This window comes from Peromyscus leucopus, chromosome 6, assembly GCF_004664715.2.
Source record: "Peromyscus leucopus breed LL Stock chromosome 6, UCI_PerLeu_2.1, whole genome shotgun sequence".
Lineage (NCBI taxonomy): Eukaryota > Metazoa > Chordata > Mammalia > Rodentia > Cricetidae > Peromyscus > Peromyscus leucopus.
In genome coordinates this window covers 52,691,306-52,710,370 of record NC_051068.1, presented here as the reverse complement: position 1 = coordinate 52,710,370, position 19,065 = coordinate 52,691,306, and the positions used below count along the sequence as shown (strand labels likewise).

Genomic DNA, 19,065 nt, shown 5'->3' with positions numbered 1-19,065 from the left:
TACATTCCTCTCTGTGTGTACTTTTGGAGATTAGATGTCTATGTCAGGGGACTTACTCTATTAATCTCTACCTTATTGTTTAAAACAGGTTCTCTCACTGAACCTAGAGTTCACCAACTTGCCTATACTGGATGGGCAGCAAGCCTCAGGCACCCTGCTGCCTCTGCCTACCCACTGTGGGTATGACAGGCATGAAATGACCTCCCTAGCTTTTATGTTGTGATTGAATTCAAGTCCTTTGTCTTGCACAGAAAGAAAGTTACTGACTAAGCCATCTCCCCAGCACCTCAATAATTCTACTCAATGAGTATGTTTTAATGGTGAGCTGTTATTAAATGGAGATTAATCAAATGCTATCAACTTTCAAGTTACGTAAGTGGCATTTCAGTTTTTACTGAAAATGTAACGAAAGCCCAGAAATAACATGTTATAGGAAACAGTTTCTGGCTTTATGACTGAGTTCTAGGATAAAGTCAGAAGTACATAAAAATGTTTGTAGCGTTAGGAGATGCCTAAGAACTGATGGAAGGAATCATCTGAGCAGACGGGATTCAGAGCCATGTATAGCATTGGGGTCAGAACCACTCAACAATAAATAATTAGCTAGTGGTAATTATTTTAGTTGATTTTTACCCAGTAGCTATTGTTCGGATGGCTACTCTATTCCTGCAGACAGTCGAAATACACATAGATTCCTGAATCTGAACAAATAGGCACTTCTGATTTTTACACAAGCCTAGTGATGATTATAGGGCTTTTCTTGTAAACCTTGAAAGCTGGACAGGTGCAGTTCTTCAACAAACAGCAATCTCTGGAAGCTGAAATAATAGTAACATTGAAAAACTGTTCATCAGTGTCATATCTCCACTAATACTCAACAGTTCCCTCTCAAAGGAGGGGTCTTAAATGGAAATTTCCTGTTATTGAATGATCTAAATGTGATTAGAAAGTTGGGCCTTCCTTCAGCCTGTATAAATTCATAATTTTGTTCTGAAAAAATTAAATTCACATGACCATTCTTTGTCCGGTATCATTGTTGATTTTTCTGCAAAATCTGTATTTTATAGGAGGCAAATGTTCAAAATCTTTGTACTGATTTCCCATAGTTAGTTAGGTCTCAGCATGGAAAACGTGACATGATTGGGAGCATGTGGCCAAATTAAGAAGTTACTGTTTTCATGTTGTTCAATGTGTGAGGAGACGTTATAATTATTTTGCAGGAGAGGAATTTTCTGTGCTGAAGTCACTCTTTTCGGCCATCTCAAAGAAGAAACAGGAATTTACATTTAATCTTGCCAGTGCCCTCTACCTTCAAGAAGGATTCATTGTGAAGGAAGCATATCTCCATGGCAACAAGGAACTTTTTCAGAGTGCTACCAAACTGGTGGATTTTCTGGATGCAAAGTCTTGTGCAGAGAAAATAAGCACCTGGGTCGAAGGCAAAACAGATGGTAAAGTTTCCCATTTTCATAAAACTGCTGTTTCCTGTTGGATTCATGACTTTCAACATCCCAAAGTAAAGAATGGCTCGGTATTTCCCATTCTACTGTGGATCAAATGGATCAGATCCTCCATTTCATCCTACGGTTATTTAAATTAACACTAGAGAAACTCAGAACTGCTTTGAAAAATATATTGATTCATGCACTAATTTCAGTCAGTCCCCTATTATTCATGGGAGAATTTTAGCAGTACTTTTTGTTGAAGTATTGATTTTTTTTTTCAGGTGTGGAAACAGGAGGCCTATTTTTGTTCAGGAATATATTAGATATGTCAGTTCCAAATGTCACTTTTCCAAGTATACTGTAAATATTTTAGTTGATTATGTTAATGTTTAAAAATAATGCTAACAATCTTATCATAGATATGCTAATATAACCTTTAGAACCAATGCAGCAAAAATTACAAAGTCATTAAATAGAGGTTAAGGTCAAGATAGATTTGAGTTCAAAGTTTAGAACACTGTGCACTTAGGTTCTTTTTAAACTTAGGCCCTACTACAATATTTCAGTTATTAGAAACTTGAATAACCATGTATGTGATATAATAAACATAAATCGAACCCTTAATAGTATTTTTATTTGATTATGATTATGCTGCAGAAATTTATGATTGTGTGAGTTTCTACTTACATCTTCATGGGCAGATTCAAACACAGATTTGAACACATTGAGACTGTGACTCAGTGTTGAGGATCAGAATGTATAGGGATGTGAAATAAGGAAATAATATTGTTATAAACAAGGAATTGCTTACTGCACAGAGAAATAAGGTGAGGAGAGATTGGTTGTTTTGAAGATGACAATCAGGCTAGCCACTGGTCATTGGTTGCAGCCATGAGAGTAATAAGCTTGGTTGGACCACTGATCTACTGAATCTGGTTGTCCTGATGGGCAGTTTAGCCCTTAGGTCTGAATAACACTGGTAAACACGTGGGAAAACATATTTCAATTCTCCTCTTCTTGTCTGAGGAACAACTTATGGATATCATCTCAACAGAGAGTTCATTACTAGCTCTGTCCACTTTTTCCTAGAACACTCATTTCCTCTTTCCTGGTGTTCCTGTTTGTACCCATTTCTTAGGGAAGAATTTAGCAACATTTCCTTTGGCTCATGCTAGATGATAGAATACCCTGTCAAAAATAGCTCTGTGCAAGACATTTTTGCTTTGGCCTGTTTTAGTCAGTTCCCTTGAATCACTATTTAATTTTTCTCCCTATTATGTTCTCTATTCTATTTATAGGAAAAATTAAAAATATGTTTTCTGAGGAAGAGTTTGGCCCCCTGACTCGTCTGGTCCTGGTAAATGCCATTTATTTCAAGGGGGACTGGAAACAGAAATTCAGAAAAGAAGACACAGAGATGTCAGATTTTAGCAAGAAAGATGGCTCAACTGTCAAAGTTCCAATGATGAAGGCTCTGTTGAGAACAAAATATGGTAATATGAGAAACTACATATATTAAACTGTAGTTTTGATAACTGATAAATATATTTAATGAGTTTTATTTGTTTCAGGTTATTTTTCTGACTCATTCATGGAATGTCAGGTTTTGGAATTGCCTTACAAGGCTGATGAGTTTAGTATGGTCATCATCCTTCCCACAGAAGATGTGAGCATAGAAGAAGTGGAAAAACGAATTACTGCTCATCACATCCGGAGATGGTTCTCTGAGCTGCATGAGGAGGAAGTGGAAGTGAGCCTCCCTCGGTGGGTCCTCACACTTGTGAAGCAAGCACATTATTCCACGAGCCAATTCCCAGTCTCTGAATTTATATTTTGGCACTGATGCAGTATTTCTGTGGATTTGGTTTGGTTACTTTCATCCTTAAATAATCCCGGATTCACTAAAGTCTATCATGTACACAACTGAATTTCAGATAATAGGATAGAGACCCACAGGGAGACATCAAGAGGTTTTAATTCCCTCTTCCCCCATTTAATAAAAACCCTCAGTGTACAGGAGAGGGGACTAATGAGACAAATTCAGAGTAGTGACAAGAAACCAGGAGCAGGTCTATCTTAGCACAGGAGTTCAGATTTTCTGCAGTTTTTTTTTTTTTTTTTTTTTTTTTTTTTTAACCTATGTGAGACCTTTTTTAACCCAATGTTCACACATGGGAGCAAATTCCATGTGTAAGGCAAACAGACAATGTTTCATATGATAAATATTCTATTTCATGATAATTTAACTATTTATCAAACCAGCATTTTTGTTGCCCATTCCTTTACTTTTAGCTGATATTCCTTTTATAATTTCAGTTTAGGGTCAAGGTAGATGGGAGTTGAAACACAACTATGATGAACAATGACTCGCAGTGTATATATTGATCAAGATCATGGTTTGGAATTATAGTGGAATTACATTTTGAATAGAAGACAGAAAGAGTCAGCATGTTAGCTTTGACCCAACTGGACCTGAATTTAAATCATATCTCTTGTCTATATCTTGACCATAAGCTTAGAAATCAAATTTCTTATGAGTGCTTTCTTATAGTTGGAAGTTTTTCTGTGTTTTGGCCAGCCAGTGGTAAAATGAATCTTTAGACTCACAAATAGAGCATAGATAGAATATTTTCTTTAATTTTGCCAAACACAAATAGACTAGATTTTGTAACTGTAATTCTTGTTCAATAACTGTTATGTTATATGTAATTTTACTATGTTAAAGTTAAAACCTTCCTTTTTGATTAGACAGAAAGGGGAAAGTGCTATGGGATGTCTTTCTGTATGCTGTGAATATGTGTTGTTCAGATTGGTTGATAAATAAAACACTGATTCTCTAGTAGCCAGACAGGAAGTACAGGCAGGGTAAGCAGATGAGGAGAATTTGGGGAAGAGGAAGACTGAGTCAGGAGTCACCACCCAGACACAAAGGAAGCAAGATGACAAGACAGAACTGAGAAAAGGTACTAAGCTATGTGGTTAAACATAGATAAGAATTATGGGTTAATTTAAGTGTAAGAGCTAGTCAATAATAAGCCTGAGCTAATGGCCAAGCAGTTATAATTAATGTAAGCTTCTGAGTGATTATTTTATAAAGGACCATGGCATTACAGAGCAGGGTAGGACCAGAGAAACCTGACTACACTTTCTTCTATGACAATGCTGACTTCCTACCATTTTTGTAGACATTAAAAACTGTGATCTATATTAAGTGACTAACCATGGAAGTTCTGCTTCATTCCCCTTATTCTTGGCTACAATAATTATGGATAATTAGATATTGGCCTCAGATTATGCTTTTATCAAATGAATGAATGCATTTCTATTTCTGTAGGTTTCACTGGACTATGGTATGAGCAGGACTATTATTTAAATGACTTTCTAGTGATAATTACACATTATTAGACATTGTAATAAGTCTTTAGTATTCTTGTCATTATCCTAAAATTGTTGGGCTATTATTCTAAAAATAGCAGGTATATTAGAATATATAGTTTCTACCTTTATTGATATTCAGTTTAAAGAGTATGATAAAAAGAGAATAGTTTTAAAACAATCATATTTAATTTTTTCCAATAGGAAATTACTAAGAATTTGAAAATAGCATCATAAAACTGCAGTTTTCATTAGTAATAGATTTTTAGTTTGTGCATTCCCCACAAACCCTGTTACCTAGGGCTTGGAATGTCTAGCATATTACAAAATACATTCCATTTTGTTAGGAAATAATTTTAGCTCTCTCCCACAGGGTATTCATTATTTTGAAGAAATACAGTGAAGAAATTTAATCAATACTCATCAATTAGTATTATGGTTGAGTTAGACTTATTTTCCATCAAATTTCTAGCCCCCAACTTCAGCTTATGTGTCAGATCCAAGGTCCTCAATCAGCTGTGTACATATGTTGAGGCAAGTGCCTGTTAGGGTACAGACATAGATCTTGAGGTAGGAGTTGCCAGGGAATGTCACTGATAAGTAAACATGCATTTCCCCAGGAAGTCATATTTTCTCCTTTTTAAAAAAGTTTGTGATCTCTTTTAAAAATGAAAAAAAAATTCTCTAAGCATCTATGAAATAATATTTAAACAATACTATGAGATTCAGTGCCTATAAATGTCTTGAAACCATGGAAGATCTACACCTAAGAGAATCTCTGAGGTTCTCTGACTAGTGCCTTCTTCATGAGTGAAGGACTCAAGTAAGCTGGATGCTGTACTCTCAATTTATAACCTGATATCAAAAGCACTGTTCAGCTTTAGTAAGATGAATTGCTAAATGGTCTTATTAATAAAAAACCTGGAGCCAGATATGGGGGTGAAAGCTGGAAGATCAGAAAAACAGTGTAATCCACAACCAACCTCACCAATTCCTCAGCCTCCAGAGTGAGACTTCCTGTTTACTCATGCCTTATATACCTTTCTGTGCCCTGCCATTTTCTTTCCTTCCTAGTGCTGGGATTAAAGACGTGTATGCTTCCTAAATACTTGGTAGCAAAAGCATGAGATCTCAAGGGCTGGGATTAAAGGCATGTGCCACCACACGTGGCCTCTTTGTCTAATTTGGTGGCTGGCTCTGTTCTCTGATCCCCAGATAAGTATTATTGGGGTGCACAAATAAAATATCACCACAAGTTGTCTCCCTGATCTCACCTCTCTCCCCTGACCTGATACATCTTGTCCATTTTACCCAGTTCCATTCCATGTTTATCAACATGAAGTTTCCACTTAGACATTAGGAATGTCCACAAAACGAATAGATTCACAGAAAATGTGAGAATAAAGAGGAAGGATGGTGAGACATAAATGCCTCTCTGAACATCAGTAGCCAACAAGCTTCCTCTAGGAGTGTTGACTGCTGACTCCTGCTTGCTCATAGTGTTGTGAGCATGTACCAGGGCACATCTTTGTCAGAAAATCTTGAATACAGAAAAATTGTTAGAAGGAAGCTTCACACTTCTATCAAAGATGTTAAACAAAGAAACAACAACAACAACAAAACTGTTTTTCTTTTTGGGGGTGGGTAATTGTCACTTTAAAAATCATTCTATTCATCATTCCAACCAACAATATACCCAGGAAGCAAGTTATTACCAACGTGGAACCAATTAATGGAACTATATAAAAATGATGTGAGACATAAGAACATGAAATTGGGTTGGTGAAAGCCAAAGATTCACAATATTATCTTTGCCATTCCACTCACGTCTCAAAAAAATTTCCTAGAAAATGTGCACAGTGTTTTAAGTCATTTTTGTTCATCTTTTTGAAACAGATTTAAAACGGAGCAAAAATTAGACTTTAAGGAAGCATTATATTCCTTAAATGTAACTGAGATATTCAGTAGTGGCTGTGACCTTACTGGAATAACAGGTATGGTGTTGATAAGTAATTTTTATATTGTCACGTTGATTTGTTTTCTTGGAATTTTATTAGCAGCTGATCTTAAAATGAGAGAGCATCAGTCCTAGCAAGCATATACGTAGTGAATAAATGTCATAACTTAGATGAGCCTCCTATTAATATGCACTGTATCTCCCAGGTATGAAGTTTTCCTTGCTGTGGAATAATGCTTTTATACACTGGTTTAATAAAATGCAGATTGGTCAGTAGCCAGGGAGGAAGTATAGGTGGCATAAACAGACAAGGAGAATTCTGGGAACGGGAAGGCTAAGTTAAGAGATGCCAGCCTCCCATCCAGGGAGCAGCATGTAATGGCACACAGGTAAAGCCATGGAACACATGGCGACATATAGATTAACAGAAATGAGCTGAGTTAAAGTGTAAGAGCTAGTCAGTAGTTAGCCTGAGCTAACGGCCAAGCAGTTTTAATTAGCATAAGCCCATGTGTGTTTATTTGGGTCCGAGAAGCTGTGGGACTGGCAAATGAGAGAGATTTGTCCTGACCACAGGCCAAGTGGGACACAGGAAAACTCCAGCTACATTTCCCCAATGAAATTCAGAAAGGATTTCATAAAGTTGGATAAACATTCTTGCCATACTTATGATAAAACTACGTAAGTAAAAGCATTATGTAAACTTCTACTCTGCCCCGTTTCTATTCCCTTCCTAATGATGGGAATCACTCCTTGATGTCTGTCATTTAAGCAGGACAAATAAAACTCAGATGGACAATCTGGTGGTATTAAAGCATGCAAAGCTTTGGATGATGTCCATGATCAGGAATCAGGAAGGTTACTGTGGACAGAGCCTTGGGCTGACAGCAAATAGAGATGGTTGTTCATGCTGACATGTTTCTAGGGAATTATGCCTTGTTGGGTTCCTTACTTCCACAGCTATGCCAGACATTCTTTTAGTTCTTCAGTCCTTGAAAAAAACTGATAACTGAAAAAAATTAACTGAAGAGAGCCATACACACTACACACACTTAAAAAAAATTCAGCAGAATTGTGATGAGATAGACTTGCCAGTCTATTTTGTATCACCATATAACATATAGTAGAAACACTTTTTGGACTTTTATGTAAATATCTAGACTTTGGGGAAGTATTTGTCCATTTGTTCCCTCACCATTCAGTTAGGTGCATGGGTGGGATGGATAACATTTCTGAGTAAAGGAAGTGGAATCCGTGCATAGGTGCCAGACAAAGTCGTTATCACCTTCACACATGACACAACTACTTGTTTCCACAGAGACATTAGATCTGACTTCTTACAAATCTCTACAGTACCAGCAGGCACAGTCCACATTGAACACTCCAGTAAGATGCTATTTTAGTGCACCCTGGACCAAAGTCACCTCCACAACCCATAATCGCCAAGCATTTTTCAAGCATTTCTTTCCCTTTACCTTCTTCCTGGCCCTAGGAATCTCACTCAGTGTACCTTAAGCATTTAAACAGCAACTCACCGTTCAAACTCCAGCAATTTGTAGCTTCCATAAACCTTTTACAAGATGATTTATGAAAATACTTCCAAAATGCTTCATAAAATAATTTGCGCAAAAGAATAACTCCAAGCTGAGAATAAATGTCTAACATTTTCTGCCTTTTTTTCCCCTCTGGGGTTAGCTATTTGAATTATTTTAACGTTTGGTCCTGCCTCATTGACTGAACACTAAAGCTGGTAGTTATCAACATAAGCAATTCAATGCTATATTTGCTACTTTTCAGAGCAGTGACCAAATGCCTGCTGTAAACAAACCAAAGAGGATTCTGAATTAGAGGATTTAGCCTGGTGTTTTGGTCCTCTAGGCTTGGACTAGACAAATGACTGCAGAAACATTTGGTAGAGGATCTAATTTATCACATCGAAGACAAGAAGCAGAGAGAGGGAAAAAGGCAGGAGTGGGGATATGATCTCCTAAAAACACAATGGCCAATTTCTTCCAGTATCATCTACTTCCTACCTAGCTGAAGGCCTAGCTTCCAACACAGGAGACTTGTGGAAGGACACTTATCTAGGTCACAACACTTGCTATGCTTTCTTATTTTTGTATAATAAAATTTTACCAAAATGTAATGTGAACTAGTCTAATATTAGTGGAACAATTTCTACAAGAAATAGATATTTTATGCTCACATAGTTCAATAATTTGGAATATAATATGTACGTTTGAAACTTTGGGCTTCAAATATGACTTCTTACCATGCTATAAGCTCCTATGCCATGTTCAATAAAGACTTATGTTTTAGGCATCTCCACTTTCTAATCTAAGTGAGATCTTATGTCATATATATATATATATATATATATATATATATATGTATATATATATGTGTGTGTGTGTGTGTGTGTGTGTATGTGTGTGTCTTATAACTTTGGGAAAATAGAAGAATTTAGCACATGGAGAGATGGCTTAGTAGTTAAGACTACTTCCTGCTTCTGCCGAAGACTTGAGTATAGTTACCAGAACTGCAATCAGGTAACTCACAACTGCCTGTAAGTCTAGCTTTAGGGAATCTGACACCCTCTTGTTGCCTCTCCACACAAGGACCTGCACACACACACACACACACACACACACACAGAGAGAGAGAGAGAGAGAGAGAGAGAGAGAGAGAGAGAGAGAGAGAGAGAGAGAATAGATAGATAAAAATAGAACAATATTCAAATTTACTTAAACATCTAGAAAGCAATATTCTAGAGTTCTTAATTTAACAATTATTGACTTGTCTTTTCATGAATATTTAAAAGAAATGATAACAAAGACAAAGATACCAATGAGTCTATAGAACTCTTGTTCATTATTCTAAGCTAGTGTGTCCCAGATTCTTTTCCTAAGCTTTACTGCAAGGGCTGTATTTATAAGACCAAACACCTCAGCCTAATGACCTAGGAGCCATTTGGACTAATTCCATTGCTAATCTGGGTGAAAATTTTCACCTCTCCATTACCTGCCCAGGCTATTAAGTCACTAACTGTGTGCTTTATTTGTGAATCCTGTCTTACTTCAGGGAACTATTGAGGAGAATTTGTCTAGGTGACTCATCCTGAGTGCCTGTCTTATGTATTGGAAAATCCACACTGAAACTTTGGCTTTCCCCTTTCTCCATGTTACAGGTTTCTGTCACTGAGCACACTCATGTCCATTGATTTAAGTGGTGTCTGTAGTAAACCAACTTTGTGCCAGATAGTTTTTAGGGCATGCCTCTCTTGACTCTGAAGAAGCTAGATATGTTTGGTCTTGCAAAGCTGACTTGACATGATGTTTACCACATGTCTTCACTTATTAAGAATTTCCTTGTAGGCTACTGTGACAGAAACATTTCATATTGTTTCTACCCATGGGTGAAAAGGGGAACCCTCAGAACACATGCATAATAGAGCAAATGTAAGACACTGTCTTACACGGAAACATTTATCCAGTTTTTAAAGAGCACAGCTCAGAAGTGATTATTTGGACAGATGACATAAACTACTTTAGACTTTTCTGACCTAACCAGTCTTGAAGGAAAATGGATTTCTTTTTAATGTCAGATCAGAACTGAATCTATAATTTAAAAGACAAGTTGGCTTTGAGGTCGATCTTTCAGTCTTTCTGTAGATTGTGGCAAAGTGAAAAGCCCCCTCTGTCCATTCAAATCTCCCTCATAGTGGGGTATCTGATTAGAGGGTTGTACTTTCAGTCTTCACCTTTTATGTCTGGGCAAACTTGTCCTATCTGTCTATCTTTTCATGAATTTCATAGTTAAAGCTAAGCACACTTATCTCCAGAAAACTGACTACATTGGAGAGAGTTCATTTGTTCAATCATGGTTTCTGTATATTTGAACATGTAATTATTTGAGGACCTAATAGTAATGGCTTTGATTTTAACTGTCAAATAATCCTTCATGTTTTCATCAGAGTCATCTGAAGTCTACGTCTCCAGAGTCATGCAGAAAGTTTTCTTGGAGATAAATGAAGACGGAAGCGAAGCTGCAACATCCACAGGTAAAACAAATGACTTCTTGAGAAATGACGAGGATGGTGGGCAGGGTGGAGGCTTGGGGTTGTTCTGCCCCATTCGGACCTTTCTTTTATCTTCTGCTGTATAGAGATAGGAAGAAAATGGTGCTTGTGTATGTTGTACATACATCTTTTCCTCTATGCATAACACAAAAGAAAATGATTTGATTAGCAGTTCAACTTCATCTATTGATATTTTCTTATGTGCAAATTGTAAGCACTACCAATTAGCAGAAAGCATCTGGGAAGAAAATGTCAGGACTCAACTATGAAATCCTCATGTATGTGCTCAGTATCACTGTATTCTTTAATATCATTCTTAATTATATTAACTTAGTGATCACCTTTCTAATTTGATTCTTGTTATTATCTCAGTAGTAGTGGCTCAAAAACTTAGCTGCATATTAGAGTCACCTGGGTAGTTTAAAAGAATTCGATCTGTCTTGCTGTAGATGAGATCCAAGCTCTAAGATCTCCTTAAATTTCCCAAAGTGATCCAAATTCACAACCTACGAGAGGAAGCTTTGACTTGGGACTTACAGGCTGCCCTAAATACCACACATACAGTAGATAGACTAGCAGCAAGAGTTTTGCCTAGAAACTTATTAAAAGGGCCAAATTTCAAGTCTCATTCCAGACTTTCTCAGTCAGATTCTAGGTGTCTGAACTCACTAGTTGGTTTGAGAGTACACTGAAAGTTAAGAATAACCTCTCTTCTGCACTTCATTGAACAAATGTTATTTTGAATAGTAACTTTGTTGTATGTAAATAAAGCTTGAAAAAACAATTGGTGGAAGCCTTGAAATGAACTAGAAACAAACAAACAAACAATTAGTGGCTCTCTTGTTACTCTATGTTAATTCCCCAATACTACTTGGATTTAAAGCATTAACCAGTGCTTTAAAATGTGCATCATTTAAAGGGTATTGTTGAAAAAACACTCCCAAATTCTATTTATTTATTTATTCATTCATTTATTTTCATTTTACATACCAACCACAGTTCCCCTTCCCATCCCTTCTCCTGTTTCCCCCCACTCCCCAACCACTCCTCCATAATGGTAAAGGCTCCCATGGGGAGTCAGAAAAGCCTGGTATATTCAGTTGAGGGAGGACCAAGTCTCTCTCCCCTGCATCAAGAGTGAGCAAGGCATCCCACCATAGGGAAAGGGCTCAAAAAATTCAGCTCATGCACCAGTGATAGATCCGGATTCCACTGCCAGGGGCCCCTCAAACAGAGCAAGCTACACAACTATTTCCCACATGTAAAAGGCCTAGTTTGGTCCCATGTAGACTCCACAGCTGTAGGTCTGGAGTTCATGAGTTTCCATGAGCTTGGTTCAGTTGTCTGTGTAGATTTCTCCATCATGATCTTGACCCCTCCTTGCTCATATAGTCCCTCCTCCCTCTCTTCAACTGGATTCCCAGAGTTCAGCTTGGTGCTTGGCTGTGGATCTCTGCATCTGTTTCCATCAGTTACTAGGTGAAGGCTCTATGATGACAGTTATGGTATTTACCAATCTGATTACAGGGATAGGCCAGTTCAGGCTCCGTCTCCACTATTGCTAGTAGTCTTAGCTGGGGTCATTCTCGTGGATTCCTGGGAATTTCCCTAGTACCAGGTTTCTTCCTAACCCCACAATGGCTCCCTCTATCAAGATATTTCTTTCATTGCTCTCCACCTCCACCTCTCCCGCTCTGTCCTTCCCCCAGCTCAACCATCCCTTTCCCTCATGTTATTTCATAGTGATACATAGTACCATGGATTTTGACATCTAGGTGGGACACACTGGGCTATCATTACTATTCTGCCATCTCTTGAAGGAAGTTGTATTGCTCTGTTCAAGAAACAGAGGTTGCAGAAGATGGACTCTCTCAGTCCTCGGAGAAACCAGCACTATGTATTCGAGGTTAATGGCTCATGAACACAACATTTCATCTACTTTTACACAATACTGAATGAGTTCCCATCCATTAGTGAGCAATCCTCTAATTATATTAGTGAAGGAGAAGGTCCTGAGATGTAAAGTCACTTGCCTGGGGTCATGCTGTTAATTGACAGAATTTGAACTGATATCAGGTTCCCTGGTTTAAAGCTCAAAGCCATTTTGCTATTGCACAGTGCCTCTCACTGTGAGGCTAGAATTCTCCAGGAGGAGGATTATGCACTCATTAGGAGATGGTAATAGGAGTCAGCAGATATCCTGATGAATCATGCCCCAGAATAGCCTCAGAATCTGACTTTGAAGGATGTACTCTGGGTGTTGTTCACGAACAAGCCAGGAACAAAAAAGTTTTCACTGAAAATGAAATGGGAGCAAAATTGACTTTACTTTTCTGATTTATCTCAGTAATTCAGATGTGAAAAATCCACAGGTAATTTGGGTGGCATTGTCATGGTTATTCTGTATGGAAGAGTGGCATTCATGTCATTTTTGTAAGATTGTATTTCATTGTTTTTTTTTCAGTTTTGACCAATGCATGTTGATTTTCCCCCCCTTGGGCCTGAACAAAATTTTTCAGGGACATTGAAAGTAAGATGCAGTTTACATTAGGCTAGAAATGCATTTCAGAGACTAGGGCATCAAATGGGAGCTTCTCAGGAATTGCCATTCTCAGATCTCACTCTAGCCTACTCAGTCAGATCTGAGATGAATAGAACCTGAGATGAGTGCAAACACATTTAATCTAGGAAAAAACTTTGTCTGGCCACTGAAATTTCCCACGTTATTGGCAAATGCCACATAAGCTAAAATAATGTGAAATATTATAATAAGTAATTGTAACTCAGCAAGTATCTGTTCCTAGTTTTTTGATAAAAGTCATATACACATATATAATGCATATATACAATATATGTAAATGCATAATTTATAAATTTTAAAAGCTCTGAGCTCACAGAATAATTCTGGAAATGTAATGTAGGTAGTTTTGAACCCAGATAAAATTCTCACAGCTTGAAATATGGCAATAAAGTGCAAACATGTCTGGAAAGGAATTAAAAGGTGAAGCATTTTAAGAACAGATCATGTAATGTAAATAGTGGGCAGAAAATTACTATTGAAAATATGACATTTTTCATTGCTTCCACTAAATTGAATCTAGTATTTGGTGTTCTTTCTCATTGAACATAAATGTGAAGTCAGAATGAATTCATGAATGGTCAAATATTTAGTCCCATGCACAGTGATTGAAAAGTAATTACAAATGTCTTTGCCTTTAGGATATATTACATCAAAATCCATTTGTCTGTGAAAACTATTGCAATATATTTTTTATGAATTTCTTGAGTGTGAACATCTAAATGACTGCTGTCTCTGTTTCACAGGCATCAACATCCCTGCGATCATGAGTTTGACTCAAACTCAATTTCGAGCAAATCATCCATTTCTGTTTATTATGAAGCATACCCAAACAGGTAACTCTTTAAAATTTCTTAGCAGGTAGTGTTAAATTAAGCTGTCAGCTATTACACACGTATCTGAAACCATGTTTTCTTTCAATGGGCGTTTGCTCATTGTATCTTGTACTCCGGTTATGGTATTGTAAGATATGATGAGAGTTCGAGATAGGGTAGCGCTAATATGGCTTCTGGCACAGCTGTTCCATATGTTCAGCTAGCATCACTTCCAGCAGTAATTTGACTAATAGGGATTTAGAAACTCAGAGAGAGAAGAGTTAGCTTGCGTCATACCATACAATTAAAGACTGGTAAAGTGGCAAATGAGGTTAACTTGCTGTGATGCCGCAATGGAGTGGATGGAAATTGGGAATTATGGAGTTATGTACAGAGAGGCTCATCGAGGCTCTGAGAAGGAAGGTGGGACCAAACGTCACTTCAGACCTCCAGAGGATTCAGTGAGGCATAAAAGGGGGTATGATGGTACAGTTGGCTGTGTGGCATAATGTCAGAACATGGAAATCCAGGTTGTCCGGATAGATTGCCATATTTTCAATAGTAATTTTCTGCCCACTATTTACTCTTATGAAAATATCTGCCAGAGTGTGAAAACACTGAAGAAGTCATCTTTAGGGCATCCTTAGGATTCTAACAACAACAATACCCTGTGAGAGTCACAAAACACAGAAGAGCAGAGGGTATTTTATCCAGCCTGAAGTATACTAGAAAGCTTTGGAAGAAATGTCAATTCCTCTACACACTGTGACTGAGGACATGGTGGCAGATTTCTGCTCACAATCCAACTCCATTAACAAGTCAGCTCATGTTGCTCATCATTTTAAGTTATATTTTTCTGTTAAGTTAGAAAAGAAATCAGTATTTAAAAAATAACCTAAAGGAACATATAAAGCTTATTTATAACATGCTTCCTAGTACACAGTAGGCTCTCACTAAAAAAGAATCGATAAACATAAATAGCAATAAGTGAAGGACAGATAACTGTCAGTTTCTATAAACTGGTTCATAAGGAAAAGAGGCACAGTTAACTTGTGACTCTGAATTTGTTAGATTAACTAAAGGTTTTGTTACTGGCACTTTTTTATTAAGACATTTTTTATTCATTTTACATACTAATCACAGATCCCCCCTCTTCCCTCCTCCCACCCCTTCAGCCTTCCCCCCAAACCCACCCCCCATTCCCTTCTACAAGAAAATAAGGCCTCGAGTGGCGAGTCAGCAGAGCCTGGTACATCCAGTAGGGGCAGGTCCAAGCCCCTCTCCGATGGCCATGCTACTGGTACTCTTAAGGGTTACACTAGTCTCTTTGTCTAACTCTAATACTAATATTAAACTAATATTAATTAATATTAGTCTAATACTAATACTGGTATGAGTGTTAATGCTAATGTCTAATATTAATTCCAGAGTGAGTATTGAAACGGCTTTAAAATCACTGATATTGTATTAAGACAATTTCAATCCCAGTAGTAGATGTCTTTATTAAAATACATTCTGAATATGCTATTTGATCTACAAAACTTTAACCACTGAACAATCTTCATTTTTTATAACTAGTATATCTAATTACTGAGTATGGACAACAGCAAGAAATGAGTCTACACTGGGCAATATTGTATATGTAAATGACATCTAGAATGATTATATTTCCTTAATTGATGATTTGTTCTAAGGCAGTGTAATTTCATAATTTTATCTTGTATGACAGCAGTGAAAATTTAAAACCCAAAATGATCCATATACTTGTTTATTTGTGATAATGTTTAACAATTAAACCTTAGCAACAATTTCTATGATTATTATTGCAATGAGGCCTTCTGAAGCAGGGTTACTCCTTTAAAGTATTGCTTAATATAAACAAGATCTCATATATTAGGAGGTATGGACTGTGACATAAAATTTAGAATAGGAGTTGAAGAGACTGTTTGGTGATTGAGAGCAGTGGATGCTCTTGTAGAGAAGCTAGGTTCAGATCTCAGCATACACATGGTGGCTCACAGTTGTCTTTAAATCCAATTCCCAGGAATCACACACCCTTTTCTAGCCTCATATACACACCACACACACATAATACATGCAGCAAACACTAATCCACATTAAAAAAAACTTTTTAAAATCTTTAAAAATTAGGAAGTGCTAGTATATTAAAGCAGTTTGCATTTTGTGATTTATTTATTTTTATCTTATAAATGAGACATGTTGACTTAGAAGATCATGAAATGGCTTAAGCTTTACCCAAAGTATGTATATTCAGTTGACAGTTTCTCAAGTATGCAGGCAGATGACTTTAGGTTTGTACAACTAATTTTTAATCTGGATTTAAAATTATCACATACTCCACTTGTAAAAATTCTATATGTTATTTGGATTTTCATACTAAGTGGGTTGTATATTACAGTATATTTATCTGCAGCTGTTACAGTTGCAGGAGATAAAGGACTCATTAGCTTTTCAAAGCTGAGGGAGCAGAACAATTCTATAGACTTCCAGACGAAAATTGAGAAGGATGGTACATGAAATGCACATTTCTGAGGAAGTAGTGAGTCATAATTTTCAAGCTGACATTACTCCTCAGACAAAATTTATTGCATTAGAATTCTTCACTTGAGCTGAAAGAATAAGCAACTTGAATAATATTTATGAATAAATAAATTGGAATCTAACCATATGTTTTGGCAATGCTGTGAATTTTAATGTTAGGAGTTATAAACTCCATCTGATGGAGAGCTAGAGTAAACATTTTAGTTAAATGAAGAGGGCACCTATGTAAGAAAGAAAGAAAACATAAGTGGTATCGACTCTTGTTCCTACCCTGTACTTGAATTGCTCTTTTGTTAAGGGACGTTTCATTAACCCTCAGAACTTCGTAGTGACTGGAAAGACTCAATTCAAAGTATGATTCTCTATGGTGAAATGAACAGATGGGGAACACTGGGACAAATATTGTTTGTGAAGTGTTGTACACTGCCATGTTTAAATTTTAAATGATGTTTTTACCTATAAAAGTGACTTAAAGAATTCCTCCCAATTTCTGAGAAGTTTTTTATGCCAGAGCATTATGAAGACACAAGTTACCAGTGCTTCCCACTGTGACTAAAAGCATTATTCATCCTGGGAAAGGTGCATCCTTATCGATCAGAAACCTAGGTGTTCATTTTATTTTTTGACATAATTTTGCAATTTTGAGGAAAAATATAAAGAAAAACATCAGTTTAAGATTATAGCTCCATCCATGTTATTGACACTCTTAATACTGTCTATCTCTTCTTGAAATTATAATACAATTATAGTATTTCTTCCTTCCCTTTCCTCCCTGCAAACCTATCCATTTACCCCTCCTCACTCTCCCCAAAATTCATGTCTTTATCTTAATTGAATGGCAAGGTGTTAACTAAGCATAGGACCTTCCTGCTGTTGTTTCAAATATATCTAACTGCATTAATTAGCTTTAACTGAAGCAAAAATTATTTTACCACTTTTTAAAATTAACCTTCATTATACCTGCAATTAAGAGTTTATGGTGGTTGTCATTGACGCTCCTCCACTTCCCTTTCCCAGGTGAAATGCAAGGTGAATAGTTTTGACGCAACATTAATTCCTAATCTGTCCTCTAGTTCTTTTGTCCATGTCACTGCGGAACAGAGAATGGCTGGAAACAGGTGTATGCTTGATTTTGATACAATATCATTTTGCTGAGCACTTGAAAGTACTAGTGATATGAAAATATTGTCTTTAGTAGTGAAGTATGCTTTGATTTAGAGCAGAAGGAGTTTTGGGAAACTGCACTGTTAACCCGAGGCTGTTATTCTGTGCATAAAAAGATGGCTGCCAGTTCTTCTGACTTGAAGCTGCACTGTGCTCATCACCATTTTATTATGCTGTGATTGCCTGGTTGGGTTCTATATTTAGAAAAACTCTCTCAGGAAAAACAAGACTAATGCATTTTCCATGACAAACTGTTGTAGGGTTTTATTTACTTTTCAAACTACCAAAAATGATTAATAATGCTCTAAGTGTTTTAGACAAATAGGGAGGTTCTTGCTGCCAGATTTCACCTGTAGAGAAAAATGAGTAAAGGATTGTTAAATCATTAAGAATATAATTATTGTCTTTTTCTACAGAAATTTCTAAATCATCTTTTTTCTTTTTTTCTAGAGTCAATTTTATTTATGGGAAGAGTGACTGATCCTGATATCCAAACAGTGAAGGGGAGAGATTTAGATTCACTATGAATAAAAATCATGGTCTCCAAATACAAGACAACACTTGGAAAATGGATGATTGGTGAAATGTCATCATTTTGAAAAATTTCTAACATTGTTCTGATTAAAACTGTGCCTATAAAATAACTGAAGATGGATATAAATCTTTTTCTTTTGATGTTTTTCTAAAGCACTGAGATTATATAAAACATAAACAAATCCTAAATTGTTCAAAAATTCTAAGATTTTTCCACATTGAATTTATGTGGGCTGATAGTTCCATTGTGAAAGTGCCTGAAAACCTAAGTTCAATCCAGAACACAGGTTTTAAGAAAAAGAGAGAGAGAAAACAGCCAAGTGTCATGGTGTGCTTATATTGTAGCATTGGGGAGGTAGAGGCAGGCTTTTCCCTGAGACTCACTGGGGAGTCAGATTAACCTACTCATGGAGCACTAAGTCACTGAGAATCCTGTCTCAACAACAGAAAAGGTAGAATGTGTCTGTAGAATGTCTCACTAGGTGCTCCTCTGTCTTCACATGTATGTGCCAAATGCACACATACACAGAAACGTACCCCCTCCCACACACAAACAT

The 19,065-nt window shown here is 36.8% G+C and overlaps 1 protein-coding gene across 1 annotated transcript in view; it reads left to right on the top strand.

Annotated features, from left to right (window-relative positions):
• The window catches only part of Serpini2 (serpin family I member 2), a 29,736-nt gene extending 11,090 nt beyond the window's left edge, over positions 1-18,646 (top strand). Inside the window, exons 3-9 of the mRNA XM_028867240.2 lie at positions 1,221-1,451; positions 2,744-2,938; positions 3,017-3,209; positions 6,717-6,814; positions 10,751-10,837; positions 14,180-14,269; positions 18,425-18,646. Of these exons, the coding sequence (XP_028723073.1) occupies positions 1,221-1,451; positions 2,744-2,938; positions 3,017-3,209; positions 6,717-6,814; positions 10,751-10,837; positions 14,180-14,269; positions 18,425-18,501 (971 nt within the window). The 3' untranslated portion in view covers positions 18,502-18,646. The remainder of the gene's footprint in view (positions 1-1,220; positions 1,452-2,743; positions 2,939-3,016; positions 3,210-6,716; positions 6,815-10,750; positions 10,838-14,179; positions 14,270-18,424) is intronic.
• The last annotated feature ends 419 nt before the right edge of the window (positions 18,647-19,065 follow it).